At 40.7% G+C, this 20226-nt stretch overlaps 3 protein-coding genes across 3 annotated transcripts in view; 2 read left to right on the top strand and 1 right to left on the bottom strand.

The window, feature by feature from the left end:
- Window positions 1–20226, bottom strand: part of LOC130435844 (uncharacterized) — a 476195-nt gene that overhangs the window by 305859 nt on the left and 150110 nt on the right. The window lies entirely within an intron of this gene.
- On the top strand, window positions 5280–8584 carry LOC130435821 (extracellular calcium-sensing receptor-like). Its single transcript, XM_056766673.1, has 6 exons — window positions 5280–5488; window positions 5593–5887; window positions 5969–6724; window positions 6817–7044; window positions 7387–7510; window positions 7671–8584. Exons 1-6 carry the CDS (start codon window positions 5280–5282, stop codon window positions 8582–8584), a joined length of 2526 nt encoding a protein of 841 aa, XP_056622651.1.
- Window positions 10074–13849, top strand: LOC130435838 (extracellular calcium-sensing receptor-like). Its single transcript, XM_056766687.1, has 6 exons — window positions 10074–10316; window positions 10557–10845; window positions 10930–11685; window positions 12355–12582; window positions 12669–12792; window positions 12951–13849. Exons 1-6 carry the CDS (start codon window positions 10108–10110, stop codon window positions 13847–13849), a joined length of 2505 nt encoding a protein of 834 aa, XP_056622665.1. The 5' UTR covers window positions 10074–10107.

Genomic DNA, 20226 nt, shown 5'->3' with positions numbered 1-20226 from the left:
AGATAGCACAGGTGCATCTGTAAGATGTCTGCTAAAGATCTGGAAAACATCTGCTGTGTTAAAACATCTGCTAAACAACTTAGAAGGAGCTGTTCTACATCTATTCTAAATCATACAAATATGACGGCAGACGTCTCAGAGATGTAGGGCAGATGATCAAACTGCATCTGCCAGATGTCTTGTTTCGGTAAAAGTAGCCTATGTTTAACATATGCTATTTTAATGATGTATTATTATTAAATATTAATGAACCACAATCTAAGCATTCTTTTTAAAGTAGGCCTAAGTGGGAAAAAGGAAGATCATTGTTTATTTGCGTTATACAATGCGTGTGATGTGATAGCCCCGTCTTATTTGTCTTATTCTGATAATAATATATAATGTTAATAATATTTTTTGTTGAAAGAAAGGGAATAATCTAAATGTCTACAACTAGCTTGTTAGTTGATATTTGGAATATTTAAAGAAGTTTTATTGTTTAAAAATGGACAAGCTTTTTTGTTAAATGTATTAAATGTAAAGATTCTAGACTGCATACAGTTGTGTTAAAAATTATTCAACCCCCAATTCTGTAAATGGTTTTAGGGAATTTAGTGTTCATTTGTAATTGTATTCAGAATGAAATCCTACAAGGACTTCTTAAAGAACCATATGCAACTAAAATTACATCAATTAGTTTTGTAATACAGTAGTAAATGTTTCTTTTGTGACATTATTACATTGACATAATCATTATACCCCTTAAAGACTACCACTCTGAAGAACAGAGGTTCAATGAAGTGTTTTCAATCAGGTATTGAAAACACCTGTGGATATCAGGGAGCAGCAATAAAGCCTAATAAGCACCAATTAGGCAGCTTTAAAATGACTGTGATACTCAGCTCCTTCTAGACATTTACTGGTGTGGTTACAAACATGGTGAGGTCAAGAGAATGGTCCAGGAAGACAAGAGAACGGTCCAGGAAGACAAGAGAACAGGTGATTACTCTTCACAGGAAGGGCAATGGCTATAAGTAGATTGCAAAGATGTTAAACATACCAAGAGACACCATAGGAAGCATCATTCGCAAATTCAAGGCAAAGGGCACTGTTGAAACGCTACCTGGTCGTGGCAGAAAGAAGATGCTGACTTCGACTGCTGTGCGCTACCTGAAGCTTAGAGTGGAGAAAAGTCCCCGTGTGACTGCTGAGGAACTGAGAAAAGATTTGTCAGATGTGGGTACTGAAGTTTCTGCTCAGACAATACGGCTCACCCTGCGTAATGAAGGCCTCCATGCCAGAACTCCCAGGCGCACCCCCTTGCTGTCCCCAAAGAATAAGAAGAGTCGACTGCAGTATGCCAAAAGTCATGTGGACAAACCACAGAAGTTTTGGGATAGTGTTCTGTGGACTGATGAAACTAAATTAGAACTGTTTGGGCCCATGGATCAACGCTATGTTTGGAGGAGGAAGAACAAGGCCTATGAAGAAAAGATCACCTTGCCTACTGTGAAGCATTAAGGGGGGTCAATCATGCTTTGGGGCTGTTTTGCTTCTGCAGGTACTGGGAAGCTTCAGCGTGTGCAAGGTACCATGAATTCTCTTCAGTACCAGGAGATATTGGATGACAATGTGGTGCAGTCCGTCACAAACCTGAGGCTTGGAAGACGTTGGACCTTTCAACAGGACAATGATCCCAAGCATACCTCCAAGTCCACTAGAGCATGGTTGCAGATTAAAGGCTGGAACATTTTGAAGTGGCCATCGCAGTCACCAGACTTAAATCCGATTGAGAACCTCTGGTGGGACTTAAAGAAAGCAGTTGCAGTGCGCAAGCCTAAGAATGTGACTGAACTGGAGGCTTTTGCCCATGATGAATACCCGTAGATCGCTGCAAGACACTTGTGTCAAGCTATGCTTCACGTTTAAAAGCTGTTATAACTGTAAAAGGATGTTGTACTAAGTACTAAGATTGAATGTCACTTGGGGGTTGAATAAAACTGATAATGATGTGAGCTCAACCACAAATGTCTTTTCTATTTCATTATAAATGTTATGTTATATTTGTCTGACCTACACGTGCCTCTTTGATTTAATTGTAAGCAGGATGACTGAATGATCATAATCAATGTCAAACCGACCAAAACAATCAATTTCAGTGGGGGTTGAAAAATTTTGAACACAACTGTAAGTGAAACTCACTTTTCAAAGAGTACAAGAAATAGCCTTATTTGGGGTTTTATTTAGTTATCATAAGCAAAAGATCCAATACTGATCTCGAATACCCCTCAGAAAATGTGCAGTTGCCCTTGGCTGAGACACACTAATATTGAAAACCTATAATCGCCTTTGTGCAGCAATAAGAATAAAAATATTTTTTGTAGTAGAATAAAGATTATTTTCTATTAGTATAATCTCTACATAATATTATATCGTAAATAATTCAGCACCAGTTTTGCGCCATAAGCCACAATGGTTACAAACTCTTTCTCTCTGAATCCCTGTCATATTCCGAAAAGAAAAGAAAAAAGATATTTAAAACAGATAACATTATTTATTTACTATCATTAATAAAAATCTGATATCATGACTACCCCAGAAAGAATGTTTAATTATTGTGTTGCATTGATATTGCCCATGTGTTCTCTGTAATTGAAAGGTTTAAGAATCGTATGAATCACATTTATCAGAAAAAGAATCTGGCAATTGCACAGCAGATCAATTAGTTTCAACGCATTAAAAGTGTGTTAAAATGTGTTCAATGTGGTTATTATTATTATTGAAGGAGCTTTTTCATTGTAGAAAAATACATTAATGAAGTTCATAAGTGACTGATACGCTTCGCTAAAATCAGCCATGCATGTTGCTTGTCTACTATTAATCCATTTAAAATTATAATTACACTATATTTTGCATGAATCATTATTTGTCTTTCCTCTGTTTATTTACTCTTTGATCTTTGTTTGTGATCAGTGAGAGGGGGTCACACTGAAGTGACTGAAGCAGAAATATGTTGATAGTGTTGAAACCTGTAAAGAGGCTGATGCAATGGCTCCAGTGACCTGTTTTTGCCCGCAAGCATACAAGAGTTTCCGCAAACACGAATAACATAAATATGAACCCCTTTAATTAAAGCATAGCTGGAAATTATCGGAAATGGTAATCAACAACAAAGCCAATGATGCAACCCACATGCAACTGACTGTTTTGGTCTTTAAAATGTAAAGTATGAAAGTAATATTTGAAATACATTATAGGCATTGATGACCCTACACTATATATAGTATTGTGCAAATTTTGTTAATAAACATCTTAGCATCTAATGATTCAAGAAATACTTTACTTAGCAATTGTTTAAATAGAGAAAGAAGACATAGGGTTTTCTTTAAGTAGCATATCCCACTAAAAACAAAAATGATAGCCAGAGAAACAAATACATTTTTGTTCAATGACATCTTCTCAGTTCATGATGGCTCTGACCTTGGCAACGTCAGGCCCCTTTACTCAAGCCAAGCAAGGATTATATAGGGTATTTCATATTAATATACTACGGTCCTGAGTCAAGATCCCAACACTCTAAATAAAAATTGTGCTATATAGTACAAAAAAATGGTTCTTGGCTCGTAATCATAGGGGAACCACTTTAAGTGCTATAAAGAAACAATTTCGGTGCTTCAGTGGTTCTTCAGAGTTTCTTTGGGATGACTGAGGTGTTATATAAAACCGCTGAGGAACCATACAGGAGCTTAACAGATTCTTCATATGGAAATGGTGCTTCACAGCATCTAGGTCACCCCAAAGAACCTCTGAAGAACCACTGAAGCACCAAGATATGATGCTATATAGAACTACAATAGTTCCCCTATGATTACGAGCAAAGAACCACTTTTAGTGCTACATAGCACCATGATTTCTTAGGGTTAAAGCAATTTATAATGTTAATCTTTTTCTACTTTTTGTTTTGTTTCATTTCACAAATGTATCCCACACGTCCACAACCTTAATTCAACAAACAAATTAAAAAGAGTATAAGGAGCTATGTCCACCAAGGCGTTTCTGCCAGCGTACGCCGTGTTTAATTCAATTGTTTCCAATGGAAACACCGCGTTTTTTGAAAATGTGAGCAGCTGGCGTTTTTTTTCAGTGCTCAGCGCTGGTGCTATGCCTTTTTAAACGATAAGTGTCGGCGTTCGACTGGGCACCCAGAGTTGAAAAATTCTAAACTTTGTGCAGAACTCTGCGCCTCCAGCAGGCGTTTTTAGCTGAGTGTGGCAGGTGGAGTAACGACACGTACAACAGATCTCAGTACACACACTCCGGAGGAAAACTTTATTCAAGCACTCTGTGCCAATGGCCGGTGAGGTGCACCCGAAGGGGTTAGCGTCCGTCCTTTCGGTCCGGGTAGTGAGGGAGTGCGCAACGTTTGGTGATCCGGTGGTGCGGTGTGTAAGTCCGGTGCTCCTTGTGTCTGAAGCCTGTGGTCCCGTGCTTCCGTGTTGGCTGCAGGTCGTCAGTTGTCTTAGCCTGTTTTGACAAAGGGGAAACAACCATTAGCGAATTCCTAGCTGGGAGTCGTAGCTCACCATGCTTTTGGTGTGACCGTTTTTAATGCACTCTTAAAAATGGTGTTCAGGGCAGGCAAAAACCAACAGAAACAGGGTCACAGGCAATGGCCGGGCAGGCAGCAATGGTTCACCAAAAAAAGCAGTACAATTCAAGGTCCAAATCACAGGGTACTGTAATCCAATACAAATGAGAATGCTCAGAAATGCAGTAGACACTAAACAAGACTTTGCAATGACAGATTGATTAAAGCAGGCTTATATTGACATTGGTTATACAAACAGATGAGAGAATCAGTGTTCAATGAGTCTGGGCAATGGGTTATGGAAATGTAGTTTGCAATGACAGTCAAAGGGTGATGAGGGGAGTGCCCTCTAGTGGATTTGACAGGGCACTCCAGCTGGTGACTGTGACAGGTTCTTTGTGGAACCAAAAACGGTTCTTCTTTGGCATCGCTGCATGTGAAGAACCTTTCAAGCACCTTTATTTTTTAAGAGTGTAGACTGGCCAAAAAAAATAATTATTCAGTTAGAAATTTAGTTTCTCAGAATGCATTTTGTGTTTGAGACTATAAGAAAACCTCTTATCTACCCCTTATTGACCCTCCTCAGGTTCTACCCTGTGAGGTCACTGCTTATATTATCCATGTAATCATTCATCCATGTAAATTATGTCTATAAAAATGCTTGGACTGAATATGTTCAACATCATTTTGGAGCTTCATTTGAGCCTTTGGAATGCTGATCTTTCTTCACACATACCTACTTTTTCATCAACTTCAGGCAAATGGAGAAAACACTGTTTGCCGAATGATGGAAGACCCGAAATACCCACTGCTGTCCAAGGATGGAGACATAAATATTGGTGCCCTTTTTTCAATACACAGTATAGAAACATTGTCTTCATTTGAGTTCACAGAGAAACCTCAACTTCTATCATGCACCAGGTGTGTTACATTGGAAATGTAGAGCAATTGAACAGATTAATAATAATACATTTATATTGTTTAGTATTGTTGCTATTTAGCCAAATGGTTTAATGTGTTCACAGCGTGAATCTAAGAGATTTTCGGATGGCTCAGATCATGACTTTTGCCATTGAGGAGATAAACAAAAGTGAAACTTTGTTACCAAATGTTTCTATTGGCTACAGAATATATGACACCTGTGGATCACGACTGACTTCTATGAATTCAACAATGGCTTTAATGAATGGACAGGAGTTGGAAGTGGGGGATAAATGCAATGGACAGGCGCTTATACCTGTACATGCTATCATTGGAGAATCAGAGTCTTCTGCCACAGTGATTCTGTCCAGAGCAACGGGACCTTTTAAAATTCCAGTGGTAAGAGGCAAAAGCAGCAAAAGTTTGACACAATTTGCAGACAAATTATTGTTACAATTTCATCTGGTTCTCTTTGTTTAGATAAGTCACTCAGCAACATGTGAGTGTCTCAGTAATAGGAAAGCTTACCCATCATTCTTCAGAACTATTGCTAGTGATTATCACCAGAGCAGAGCACTTGCATACATAGTCAAACACTTTGGCTGGTCTTGGGTTGGAGCTGTGAACACTGACAATGACTATGGAAACAATGGAATGGCCATATTTCTTAATACAGCCCAGGAGGAGGGCATATGCATTGAGTACTCTGTAAAATTCTACCGAACAGAGCCTGAAAAACTCCAGAAAGCAGTAGACATAATAAAACAAAGCACTGCTAAAGTCATAGTTGCGTTTCTTACCAGTTTTGAGATGAACATTCTACTTGAGCAGTTAAATATTCAGAACATAACAGGCCTCCAAATGATTGGTGTGGAAGCATGGATAACAGCAGAGAAATTGATCACTCCAAACAGCTTTCGTGTCCTTGGAGGATCACTGGGTTTTTCCGTAAGAAAAATTGATATTGAAGGATTTTCAGATTATGTTGTTAATGCATTCTGGGAGACAGCTTTACCATGCTCGCAGAAAGATAAACATTCAACTCAAGGTCATTTAAACTGCAACAAATATCAGGATCTTCTTGTGTTTCAAAATTACAATGAAGATGTGCCTGAACATAGATATTCAAGTAATGTCTACAAAGCAGTGTATGCTGTGTCTTATGCACTACACAGTCTGCTCAATTGCAAAGAAAAAGAAGGTTGTGAGAAGGGCCTGACAATACAACCACAGCAGGTAAAACAGTTAGCTATACAGGTAAAGAAAAAATGTCATTTTTCAGTCTTATAGTGGCAAAATGTCCCATTCAAATTATTTCTTTTCACTAGGTTGTTGATGCTCTGAAAATGGTAAATTTTACAGTTAAATTTGGAGATCGTGTGTGGTTTGACAGCACTGGTGGTGCAGTAGCCCAGTATGAAGTTGTGAACTGGCAGCAGGACTCTGATGGATCAATTCAGTTTAAAGCAGTGGGTTACTATGATGCCTCACTGCCCCCTGACCAGCGCTTTGTGCTTTACACTGAAAACATCGTCTGGGCTGGAGGACAGCTAGAGGTACATTATGATATTAACTGACATTGGACACAAGGGCATTTTTCAAGTTCAATGACATCTCAATTGAGTTTATCCAAGCAAGGCAATGGCAAGGAGCATCATTAGGCAGGCAAAAAGAGGGCAATGAACTGTGTCAAAATGAATTTATAATAAGTTTATGTAACATAATCTTTCAATACATTTTCTGACCAGAAGCAGTATTTGTACAACACATTACCTTACAATAGTTCGTATTGCATTGTTTCATGCATCAACACAGTTAAGTAGAATAAAGTGTTATGAAAAATATTGACAAATTGTGTTCATTATTATCATTATCACAATGCCACTTTTTTCATGTAGAAGCCAAGGTCTGTGTGCAGTGAGAGTTGTCCTCCAGGCACTAGGAAGGCTGTACAGAAAGGAAGACCTGTCTGCTGTTATGACTGTATTCCATGTGCAGATGGAGAAATCAGTAATGAGACAGGTAAACTTCAGCCCAAATCAAAGATTCAAAGAAAACTTGTTAGCTGCTCTTTTTGTGTTCTCCTTCTACTCTTTGGAATGCAGTTTCTTAGCAAGGAGTAAATACATGAAACAATTTTCATTTTGTCTCTAACTGTAGTGATCTACAACTTTCTTTCCAGATTCAAATAACTGCATGCAGTGTCCAGGGGAATACTGGTCTAATGCTGAAAAAAATAAATGTGTGTTAAAGGCTGTAGAGTTTCTGTCATTCACAGAAGTTATGGGTATAGTGCTGTTTTTTTTCTCACTGTTTGGTGTAGGAATAACTGTTCTGGTCACAGTTCTGTTTTACAGTAAGAAGGACACCCCCATAGTGAAAGCCAACAACTCAGAGCTGAGCTTCCTGCTGCTCTTCTCATTGACTCTGTGTTTTCTCTGTTCACTTACTTTCATTGGTCGCCCCACTGAGTGGTCCTGTATGTTACGTCACACAGCGTTTGGGATCACTTTTGTCCTCTGTATATCTTGTGTTCTGGGGAAAACAATAGTTGTGTTAATGGCCTTCAAGGCCACACTTCCAGGAAGTAATGTCATGAAATGGTTTGGGCCTGTACAACAGAGACTCAGTGTTCTTGCCTTTACACTTATACAGGTTCTCATCTGTGTGCTTTGGCTAACAATATCTCCTCCTTTTCCCTATAAAAATATGAAATATTATAAAGAGAAGATCATTCTTGAGTGCAGTCTGGGTTCTATTGTAGGTTTCTGGGCTGTACTGGGTTATATAGGCCTACTGGCTCTCTTGTGCTTCATTCTGGCTTTTCTGGCTCGGACACTGCCTGATAATTTCAATGAAGCTAAATACATCACATTCAGTATGCTCATATTCTGTGCTGTGTGGATCACATTTATTCCAGCTTATGTCAGTTCTCCTGGAAAATTTACTGTAGCTGTCGAGATATTTGCCATTTTGGCTTCAAGCTTTGGTTTATTATTCTGCATATTTGCACCGAAATGTTACATCATACTGTTTAAGCATGAACAAAATTCAAAACAACATTTGTTGGGAAAAACACAAAAAAAATCCTACTGAGAAATAAATAACATGACTATATGGAAATTGCGGTAGCTTTCATTGTTTCAATGCATTGTAAAATACAAAAAAAAACATTCAAAGTAATTAGAAATTAAATGACAATAAAATCTCTTAACAACCCCAGCTGAAATAAAATAATAATATTATAATTGTAATAATTTTTTGTTAATAAAGATGTTGAAAATAAACATGGCATGTTTTCAAAATAAACATATTTGTTTATCAGCCAATAGCTCAACAAGTTGTTAAACTGCATGAAAAGTTCTGCTTCAGGATAAGGACGTACATGTGTCTCAATTTGGCTAGCTAACTACCTTGACATGAGATGATTTTCCATACTATTAAACATCATTAAATGGTTAAATGTAACTGTGCCAAATTATATCATATAAAGTATAATCATGTTTCCTAATCTGATTTAGCAACCAAATTCCCCGTAGAAACAAAGCTTAAAGACTTTGAACCTGAAAAAGTGCCAGATGTTAAGGCTTCAGTGGCATGTATATCTGCAGGCAAATATAACAGGTGCGTCCAAAACAACATAAAAAACCCACATTTAGTGCAGACTCGCATTTGAGTGTCGCTACACAGATTATAGTCCCAGATCACGAGGGCTCTTGTAGTGTCAGTTATGGGCACTTCTGAAATGGCACAAATCAATTGTTTAGCAGAATAAATATCATGTCCATGTTTGGCATGTAGAGAGTATTTCTTAATTACACATCCAATGAATTAAACATCAAACTCAACCAGACTAAAGGTATCTAAACTGTAAAACCTGGATTATATTTTACAACAATTCAACAAAGAGAAGGCTTTATTAGATATTAGATAATACATCTAATAAATCTGAGTGTACTGCAAAAAGTACATTTTACAACAATGTATTACTATACATTTATATTTAATCATTTAGCAGACGCTTTTATCCAAAGCGATTTACAAATGAGGTTAGCAATGGTATAATACATGGTAATATGATTACAAAATCAGACTCAGATTTAAAATTTCCTAATGTTGATACAAAATACATGTGATATTACCAAAAGGAAATTTTAATTATGGTAAAAGCAATTATTGTACAAACATGTAACCTGAGGCGACATTTTTTACAATGCCCTCCAGAATTCACTTTTGGCAACAACTGTGTTTTTTTTCTCTTAATAGACATTTATTGTCGATAAAAGTACAGTATAGACACAGGTGTACCTCTTAAGCAACTTTCTGTTATTGAACTGCACCCTTATGGGCCGAAACATGTTGGTGTTTTATAATATGCAGCAGTGAAAATAAAGGTTTTTCAAAATACTAACATCCATCCAAATGCAGGTATGTGGAATTTTTGTCTGTCTCACGAGGAGGAATCCATTGAATCTTTCCTTCTAAACACCTGATTAATGTCCTGCCCCATGAGGTCACTTGCTACGTTCTTAACCATCCATCCATAATATTTGTCTATAAAGGTCCATATACTGTATCAGCTCAACTGCATTTGGCTGCAGGTGAGTACAATCTTCGGGATGCTTATCTTTCTCCACACACTCCTGCTTTTCCAATACCCTGACGCATTTGCTAAATATACTCTTTGCCGAATGATGGGAGACCCAACATACCCGCTGCTGTCCATGGAAGGAGACATAAGTATTGGTGCAATTTTTGCAATCCACAGTAAATTAACATTGCCTTCATTTGAGTTTACGGAAAAACCTAAGTTTCTAACATGCTCCAGGTTTGTTTCATTGAAAAATATTTAAGATACAATAATTATTAATGCAAACAGACTTAACAAGGAAACTTGTTATAGAAAATAATCATATATAATTTTATAAAAAAATACATACTTTTATTAAAGAAAAGTGTCCAAACACCTGGAAAATTATGTTTAAGAATGAACTATTTGTAAATCTCATGTATACAAAAGTGTTTTTTATGAAGCTTTTGTCACCAAAATGATTTAATGTTTTTACAGTGTAAACCTACAAGATTTCCGTGGGGCTCAAACTATGATTTTTGCGATCGATGAGATCAACAGAAGTAATTTGTTGCTCCCAAATATTTCTATTGGCTACAGAATCTATGATAGCTGTGGTTCAAGACTGTCTTCTATGAGTGCAATTATGGCATTGATGAATGGACAAGAAATTGCAGAAGGTTACAAATGCAATGGACATTATTTTACAAATGCTATTATAGGGGAACCACAGTCCTCTGCCTCAGTGATTCTCTCCAGAACCACAGGACCTTTTAAAATCCCAGTGGTAAGAGGAAATGGCTGCAAAAGATTGACATAATCAATAAACTGTTTGTAAATTATATGTGCTTTTATGTACTTTCTTTTTCAGATAAGTCCTTCAGCCACATGTGAATGTCTCAGTAATAGGAAAGAATTCCCCTCGTTCTTTAGAACTATTGCAAGTGATTATCACCAGAGCAGAGCACTTGCATACATAGTCAAATATTTTGGCTGGTCTTGGGTTGGAGCTGTGAACAGTGACAATGATTATGGAAATTATGGAATGGCCATATTTCTGAATACAGCCCAGGAGGAAGGAATTTGTGTAGAGTACTCTGTAAAATTTTTGCGAACAGATCCTGAAAAATTAAAAAAAGTAGTAGAAACAGTAAAACATGGCACAACAAAAGTGGTTGTTGCATTTATGACTAGTTTTGAGATGTATAGTCTACTTGAACAGTTAAATATTCAGAACATTACAGGCCTCCAAATTATTGGCGTAGAGGCATGGATGACTTCAAGTAGTATGATTGCTCCATACAGTTTTCGTGTCCTGGGAGGGTCACTAGGGTTTGCAGTAAGAAAAGTCAATATTGACGGTTTTGCAGATTATGTTACAAAAGCATTCTGGGACACAGTTATTCCTTGCTCACAGAGATACATGAATGGATCTCAATATGAAGTACATTGCAGCAGATATCAAGATCTACTTGTGTATAAAAATTACAATGAAGATGTGCCAGAACAACGTTATCCAAGCAACATCTACAAGGCAGTGTATGCTGTGGCTTATGCACTACACAGTCTACTCAAATGCAAAAAACAAGAAGGTTGTGAAAAAAACCTGACAATACCACCAGAGCAGGTAAAATAAGCTAGACAGATTTAACACTAGACCGCCAGAGTTCGCTGTATACCTAAAACCGCCAGCAGGTAAAATTAACCTGTGCGCATGAATATTGTTTAGATATGGCAATAAAATGTGTGAAGTCACAGATTTAAGTGACTGTTGTCGCAAAACAATGTCTAGAGACATACAACTATTATTATTAGTCATCATATAGGCTTTTGTGCCGTTGTTTTATGCTCAAAGCTAAAGTAAAAAAAAAACTTTTCAAAGAAAATCATTTTTCTTTGTGATATAACAAATGATACAACGACAAATTCAAGTGCACAGTTTCACCTAAATAATTATTCAGTTGTTCAGTTATATCACTTATAAATCGGACAAGAGAACAAAACATGAGGTAATCGTAAAAAATAAAGGAAAGGTAAATTTGACCAGACGACGCTCATAGCTCTGAATGTCTTTTTAATCTAGTTTTATCTAAACTATGTTTAACAACAGGGGATTGTAAATAACACAGTTTTAGTATAATTCAATGGATATTTTATTGAAAATCTGTTAAGTACATTAGAAAAATGTCCAAGGGTAAATTTTACCCCCTATGGCGGTTCTAGAGTTAAAAGGGCCCCGTTATTTTAAACAGCGGGTTGTAATGCCTCAGTGATAACTCAGTTTTGTTTTCGCTAGGTGATTGGGGCTTTGAAAACGATCAATTTCACAGTTAAGTTTGGAGATCGTGTGTGGTTTGACAACACTGGGTCAACAATAGCGCAGTATGAAGTTGTGAACTGGCAACAAGACAAAAATGGATCGATTCAGTTTAAAGCAGTAGGTTACTATGATGCCTCACTGCCCCCTGACCAGCGCTTTGTGCTTAACACTGAAAAAATCATATGGGCTGGAGGACGGCTGAAGGTAATTTAATTTATTTAAAGGAACAAATAAGGTATAACTCACATCATATATTTGTTGAATTATTTTAAATACATTTTCTCATGTAGAAGCCAAGGTCTGTGTGCAGTGAGAGTTGCCCTCCAGGCACTAGGAAGGCTGTACAGAAAGGAAGACCTGTCTGCTGTTATGACTGTATTCCGTGTGCAGATGGAGAAATCAGTAATGAGACAGGTAAACCTCAGCCCAAATCAAAGATTCAAAGAAAACTGGTTAGTTGCTCTTTTTGTGTTCTCCTTCTGCTGTTCAGGATGCAGTTTCTTAGCAAAGGAGTTCAATAATGAATTAATTGATTTTGTCTCTCACTATAGTGATCACAACTTTCTTTCCAGATTCAAATAACTGCATGCAGTGTCCAGGGGAATACTGGTCTAATGCTGAAAAAAATAAATGTGTGTTAAAGACTGTAGAGTTTCTGTCATTCACAGAAGTTATGGGTATAGTGTTGGTCTTTTTCTCACTGTTTGGAGTAGGAATAACTGTTCTGGTCACAGTTCTGTTTTACAGTAAGAAGGACACCCCCATAGTGAAAGCCAACAACTCAGAGCTGAGCTTCCTGCTGCTCTTCTCATTGACTCTGTGTTTTCTCTGTTCACTTACTTTCATTGGTCGCCCCACTGAGTGGTCCTGTATGTTACGTCACACAGCGTTTGGGATCACTTTTGTACTCTGTATCTCCTGTGTTCTGGGTAAAACAATAGTTGTGTTAATGGCCTTCAAGGCCACACTTCCAGGAAGTAACGTCATGAAATGGTTTGGGCCGGTACAACAGAGATTCAGTGTTCTTGCATTTACACTTATACAGGTTCTTATTTGTGTGCTTTGGCTAACAATATCTCCTCCTTTTCCATACAAAAATATGAAATATTATAAAGAGAAGATCATTCTTGAGTGCAGTCTGGGGTCTATTGTAGGTTTCTGGGCTGTACTGGGTTATATTGGTGTACTGGCTCTCTTGTGCTTCATTCTGGCCTTTCTGGCTCGGACACTGCCTGATAACTTCAATGAAGCTAAATTCATCACATTCAGTATGCTCATATTCTGTGCTGTGTGGATCACATTTATTCCAGCTTATGTCAGTTCTCCTGGAAAATTTACTGTAGCTGTCGAGATATTTGCCATTTCAGCCTCAAGCTTTGGTTTACTATTTTGCATATTTGCCCCTAAATGCTACATCATCCTGTTTAAACCTGAACAAAATACAAAACAACATATGATGGGAAAAGCATAAATTAAGTCCTACTGAAAATAAAACAACATGCAACTATTAACCTTGATGCAATTATTTCCCCATATAATAGTATACATTTTCCACGTCTATCAAGTATCAAGTCTGTACCTGCTAATGGCTTATAATGGAACAACAGTATAAACAGTGATTTTACCCTATTTACAAAATGAATCTGCATTTTCAAGGAATAAATAAAATACTTATGATTTGAGAGACAATAAAAATAAATACAAACTCACACCTTTACAGTTAAAAAAAGTATGTGCACTATTTGCATGATTTAATAGGAGTGATGCAAAGCAATAGTTTACTATGATCTCTTCAGAGACCTTTACAGGAATAATAGTAATAGTAAATAATACAGAATAATACTTAAATATGGTTTGTACATTTTCACATAAAATATAATACTGTAGTATTTATGTTGTCTGAAACATACACTGAAGACATACAGGTTCAAGATGCTTACTCATCATGTCTCAAATTCCACACAAAGCATTGGTTCCCTATCAATACTTCACTCGTACTGCATAGCAGGACGCTATGGGAAAACTCCTTTTTCTCCGATGACTGAAGCTTTACAATAACGCAGTGAATACTACACGGCCATTGGTGCGTGTAAAGTAAAACTTTACGCCAATGGCAGCGAAGCTGCACGGACCTATGGCGATGGCGCCCGCCAAAAGGGGCGGGGCTAATGGCTATATAAGCAGACAAATTGCCGTAGGGTCCTCAGATCTCTTCTCCTTCAGCGACGACTTCTACCTTGCTACCCGGACTGATAGCTTTGCCATCGAAAGAGCCTTGCAGCGGATTGGACCCCTCTGCTCAGCGATTCCGCTTGCTTCGGCAGCGCTGTATCCTTTTCCCTGCTGCTATCCGGCAAAGAGCTCTAAAAGGCAAATTTTCCGAGCAAATTTCCTGCGGCGTTGTTGCAAATGCCGGGCCGTACCTGTCACTCGTGTGAGGTCCACCTCCACGCCGCTGACGGTCACGGCGAGTGCGTCTCATGCTTGGGAGTTTTCCACGCTCAAAACACACCCAGAGAGACGGAATGCCCTCACTGTGAGAGCATGAGTATCGCGGATAGCTTTATTTTCAGAGAGGGATTCCGCTCCTCGATCCCTGCCACTTCACCCTGCGGTAATGAAGCAGCGGGGTAGAGGAACTAAGCCCTCGGGGAAGTGTGGGCTCACGTCCCCTCGGTGTGCTTCGCCTTCTCCACAGAGAGAAATTTCACCGGTTCGTTTCTCTCAGGCGGAGCTGCGGCCACCGGCATCCGCCGGTGACGTGGTCTCGTTTGGCGGAAGCGAATTCGAGGAAGACGACCGCATGTCATTAGAGGCTTCAGACGGGGAGGAGCTATCGGGCTCAGTTTTTGACCCCGCCCCCTCTCCGTCTGTAGAGCACAGTGAACCCGCGCCTAGAGCCTTGCTAAGGCTGTGGAAGAGCTGGGTTTACAGTGGTCCTCTCGGAGGAACCTACTCGCAGCCGCTTAGACGAATCCACTGCGTTATTGTAAAGCTTCAGTCATCGGAGAAAAAGGAGTTTTCCCATAGCGTCCTGCTACGCAGTACTCGTTCCAGTATCTCAGGGAACCGAGGTTACGTTAGTAACCGAGTACGTTTGTTACAAAAAATGGACACATAACAATATGATTCTGCTCAAACACAGGACATTTCTCTGCATTGAGGTGAATCGACACCAACACTGCGTTCTGTCTTGGCTGTAATTTTCTATGAGTCTTAGTGATTACAACATTACCTGGCTTGTCAAATTTCTTTGTGTCATAGATTATAGAACAAGAGGCAACATTAGCAGCTGTTTCTATAGGCAGCAAAACAGTACATTGATCGTCCATCATATTGCAACAGAGCAAGGCGGTCTGTGAACCGGTGATGTGAAGTCTGCCATTTTCCCGTGGAATTGGGCTACTTTTAAACTGTTGATGAGCTTTGTTTTTTTCCGCATGTTAAAGAGTACGTAGCATCAGATCATGAAAATGACATTTCATGCAGTCTGTTCTGTTGCCGTGCTTGAAAGTAAGCTGTCTGCCAAGTTGTAAGTCTGACGGTGAATAAATAACAAAGATATTTGGTTGTAAAAATGGGAGACAACTCTGAATCACACCAACGAGACGTGGTATAGTTCACCTGCGTATCTACGTCACTATACATAGTCCCCGCCTACGTTTTGCTGAGACTGCTGCGAAAACTTCTCTCCTCCCCCAAACACTGTTGCTTGTTCGTGATGCGTGTGTATCATGTCTAGAACCTGTGTTCTACGGTGTGACACTAAGTCGGTCTAATTTCAACTAATGATGTTAATGGATGACTATAGATTAACAAAGTTCGGGAGAAGCCAGGGCATATAATTAAGACCGGCTGGTTCGCAATCAGCAATCATAGTCTCTACCCAATCAGCTCAAGCGAACCAGCACATAAATAGACAAAGATTCTTACCTGCAGACATCTCTCAAGGATTACACATCCCACCACCTCCCCGGCTCCTCCACTTGAGCTCTTGTCGATAGCAGAACTCCGGGGGTGAGTTCTGGGTTCGGCCGTTTCCGAGCTCGGCGCACTCGCCCCTATTGGGGGGCGGGAGCGTACCGGGATCGGATGGAATCGGCGAGCTCGGAACCTGCTCCCCGGACAGCACGCCAAACACGCATACTTTTACTACTCCTGCTATCTTCATTATCTGCTCAGGTGAACTCGTGAACCAAAGGAAGAACGTCTGAGGGAACAATGGTTTAGTAATCTTGGCACGTTCAGGGTATGTGAAATGACAATCCTTGAAAGAGGGGTTGTCAGGGTTCGGGTCTGAACCTCACTTGTTTTGTTCTGTCCTGTCTGTTGTGTTTTTGTCGAACGCATGGGAGAGTATTAACCACCCTGCGTTCGGAGTCTGTGGTTACTCCGCCCCCTTGTTTTCCACTTTCCTTTAACAAACCTGATTCTCGTTTCGTTCATTCTACTCACCTGATTTCACTGTACGCTTAATTCACCCACTTCTTAAACCCCTCTGAAACCAGCACACTTTGTCAGATCGTTAGCTTGCCTAGTTTCATGACTACTGGTCGTGAACTTAACTCTTGCCTTAGGATATGATCTCTTGCCTTGGAATTTATAACACTTGCCTTGGAATTTATAACACTTGCCTTGGAATTTATAACACTTGCCTTGGAATAATGGACTCTTGCCTTTGAATAATGGACTCTTGCCTTTGAATAATGGACTCTTGCCTTTGAATAATGGACTCTTGCCTTGGAATAATGGACTCTTGCCTTGGAATAATGGACTCTTGCCTTGGAATAATGGACTCTTGCCTTGGAATGTAGGACTCTTGCCTTGGAATATGAAACCCTTGCCTTGGAATATACAACTCTTGCCTAGAAATATTTAACCCTTTCCTTGGAAACATAACTCTTGCTTTGGATTCTATGCTCAGGATTTTCTCCTTTACCCTGTGAAGACTCTTGCCTAGTCAATCTGTTTGGGCTATGTAATTTTGAGTGTGCACCTTTGTCCTGTCCAGGCTCCATTGCTGTTTGTGTCCTGCAGGGTGTTCCCCATATCTCCACAGCTGCCCAGACGACCTCATCTCCTCGGTTCGTGTCCTGTGAGGCTCCTCCTAAATCTCGGCTTCCGGGTTTGTCATAACAGTACACCGGGGTTTGCTGAACCCGATTCCTCCGGACCAGTGCTCCTCTCTCTCCTGCTGTCGATGCTATTCGAGGTTGTGGAGTAGTCACGGATTCTTCTTCGGAATCTTGCAGACACGGACAACAGAGAGGCGGAACAACCTTTGTCCTTGGAAATTCGGACACTGGTTCACGGCTTTTTTGAGAGACTAGAGATTGTTCTCCAACAACGCCTTTCTAGGGGACTACTACGCACAAACTTAAGAGAAGCAGAACAGTCATTCTCCATGGGGTTGACGTCATATGAACTGTGAGTTCCTTTGTAACGTTTTCCACTCTGTGAGACTGAACCTTGCTGATAAAAATTCTGCCCTGGTCTTATGGCCGAGCGCTCGAGCCCTAGTCTGAATCTTGTGGGTACCCATTGTGATCAATGACTGTGTAATCTTGACTCTTGTTCATTGACATTGTTATTGCCCTACCAAGTATTGTTGCATTAAAAAGATTTTTGCATCCCGCACCTGACTCCAGAGTAATCCCTAACAGAACAATCTGACCAACATGGAGTCAGCGGGTGTCGATCCACTCCGCGCTGCCCTCTCTCAGCAGGGGGTGATGCTAGGACCACAATCACAGCAACTTCACGCCACAGCGCGGGAGATCACCTCCCTGAATACCCAGATGGCGGACCTGAGCACTCGTGTGGCACACCTCCAGACGGGAGCATCCGAACAAAGTCACGGTCGCCACGAACCAGAACCTTATACCAGAAACCATCCTATCTACGATGGAGACCCCAGTTCTTGTCAAGCCTTCCTTTCTCAATGTGCTTTAGTTCTTGCTCTTCAACCTCAACGCTGTGCGGCAGAGGAGACCAAGGTGGCTTATGTCCTCACCCTGTTGTCTGGCCGGGCTAGAGAATGGGGAGCCAAGGCTCCGTTCTGCACCTCCTTCGAGGGATTTCGTAAAGAGATGGAGAAACTTTTTGACCGCTCGGTAAGAGGGGAGGAAGCAGCTGCTCTACACTCTCGTTTGACACAGGAGGGATCGGTAACAGATTTGGGCATTCGCTTGAGAACCCTCGCTGCAGCATGTGACTGGAACGACATTGCGCCCGCTTCTTAAGGGGGCTCAAACCGGCAGTTGCTGATGCACTAGCGGCCCTGAACCTCCTAGCCGATCTTGAATCACTGATAAATTTGATCTTGCGCATTGAGAGTCGTCTCCATCTCCGACAGACTCGTAGAAGGACCCTCACCTTCCAGCAGCCCCAGCATGTGCAGACACATTCCACTACTCCAACCATCACTCTCTCTCCGGAACCCATGCAATTGGGACGCCTCCGACTCACTCCTCAAAAGAAGCAGCTACGTCTGAAGCATGGGGTATGCTTGTATTGCAGCAAGCCGGGAAAATTCGCTCTCCAGTGTCCTTTAACAGGGTGCAATTCCTTGTTCAATCTCTCCCTCCTGCCGTTCCCAACTGCCTATCAAGTTAATCTTCCAAGGGGTCTCTCACACCGGACACGCCTTGATCGACTCAGGAGCAGAGGGCAACTTCATCGACTCTTCCACCGCCCGGGACTGGGGTATCCCCACTATTCCTCTCGACAAACCGATGGAGGCACAGTCGTTCTCGGGCAGTCCCCTTAACACAATAACCCAATAACCTCCTGTGTAAGTTTTTTTCTTCCGGTAACCATTATGAGAAGATTGTGCTGTACATCCTAGATTCCCCTTTGAACCAGATAATTCTGGGACATCCGTGGTTAGTACAGCACAATCCTCACGTAGACTGGGAAATATGCTCTGTGTTGGCCTGGAGCCAGTCTTGTCATGTGTCTTGTTTTTTGGTCCTGCCTCGTCTCCTGTCTCATTGTCTTGTGTGCCGCAGGTTCAACCCACTGACTTATCCGGCGTTCCTGCGGAGTATGGCGATCTGGGGAGTGTGTTCTGCAAGTCATTGATCTCCTGCCAGGCACCTCTCCACCTAAGGGCCTCCTATACTCCCTGTCTTGACCGGAATAACATGGACAGGAATGGAGAGGCCATGGACAAATACATTCAAGAAGCTCTCCTTGCTGGACTCATTCATCCCTCCTCCTCCCCTGCCGGTGCGGGTTTCTTCTTCGTACAGAAGAAGGACGGGTCCCTGCATCCCTGTATAGACTTTCGAGGTTTGAGCGACATTACTGTCAAGAACAAGTATCCATTGCCCCTTATGTTGTCTGCCTTTGAACTTTTGCAGGGGACCCGGGTTTTCACTAAATTAGACCTCCACAACGCCTACCACCTTGTCCGTATCTGGGAGGGAGATGAGTGGAAGACCGCCTTTAATACACCTATGGGACATTTTAAGTATCAGGTTCTTCCTTTTGGTCTAACCAATGCACCGGCGGTCTTCCAGAACCTGGTCAATAGCGTTCTGGGCGACATGATCAACAATTTTGTCTTTGTATATCTGGATGACATACTTATATTCTCTCCCTCTCTCCAGGTGCACAGCCAGCACGTTAGACGGGTTCTCCAGCGTCTCCTCGAGAATCAACTCTTTGTCAAGGCGGAGAAGTGCGAGTTCCATGCCGAGTCGGTTACGTTCGTTGACCACATTATCTCTTTGAAGGGAATCAAGGCGGATCCCGCCAAGATTAAGGCTGTCGCTGAATGGACCATCCCCGACTACCGCAAAGCATTGCAACGCTTCCTGGGTTTCGTGAACTTTTATTACCGAT

This window comes from Triplophysa dalaica, chromosome 14 (genome assembly GCF_015846415.1).
Source record: "Triplophysa dalaica isolate WHDGS20190420 chromosome 14, ASM1584641v1, whole genome shotgun sequence".
NCBI lineage: Eukaryota > Metazoa > Chordata > Actinopteri > Cypriniformes > Nemacheilidae > Triplophysa > Triplophysa dalaica.
The sequence above is the reverse complement of the archived record's forward strand: the minus strand, read 5'-3'. Positions and strand labels throughout refer to the sequence as shown.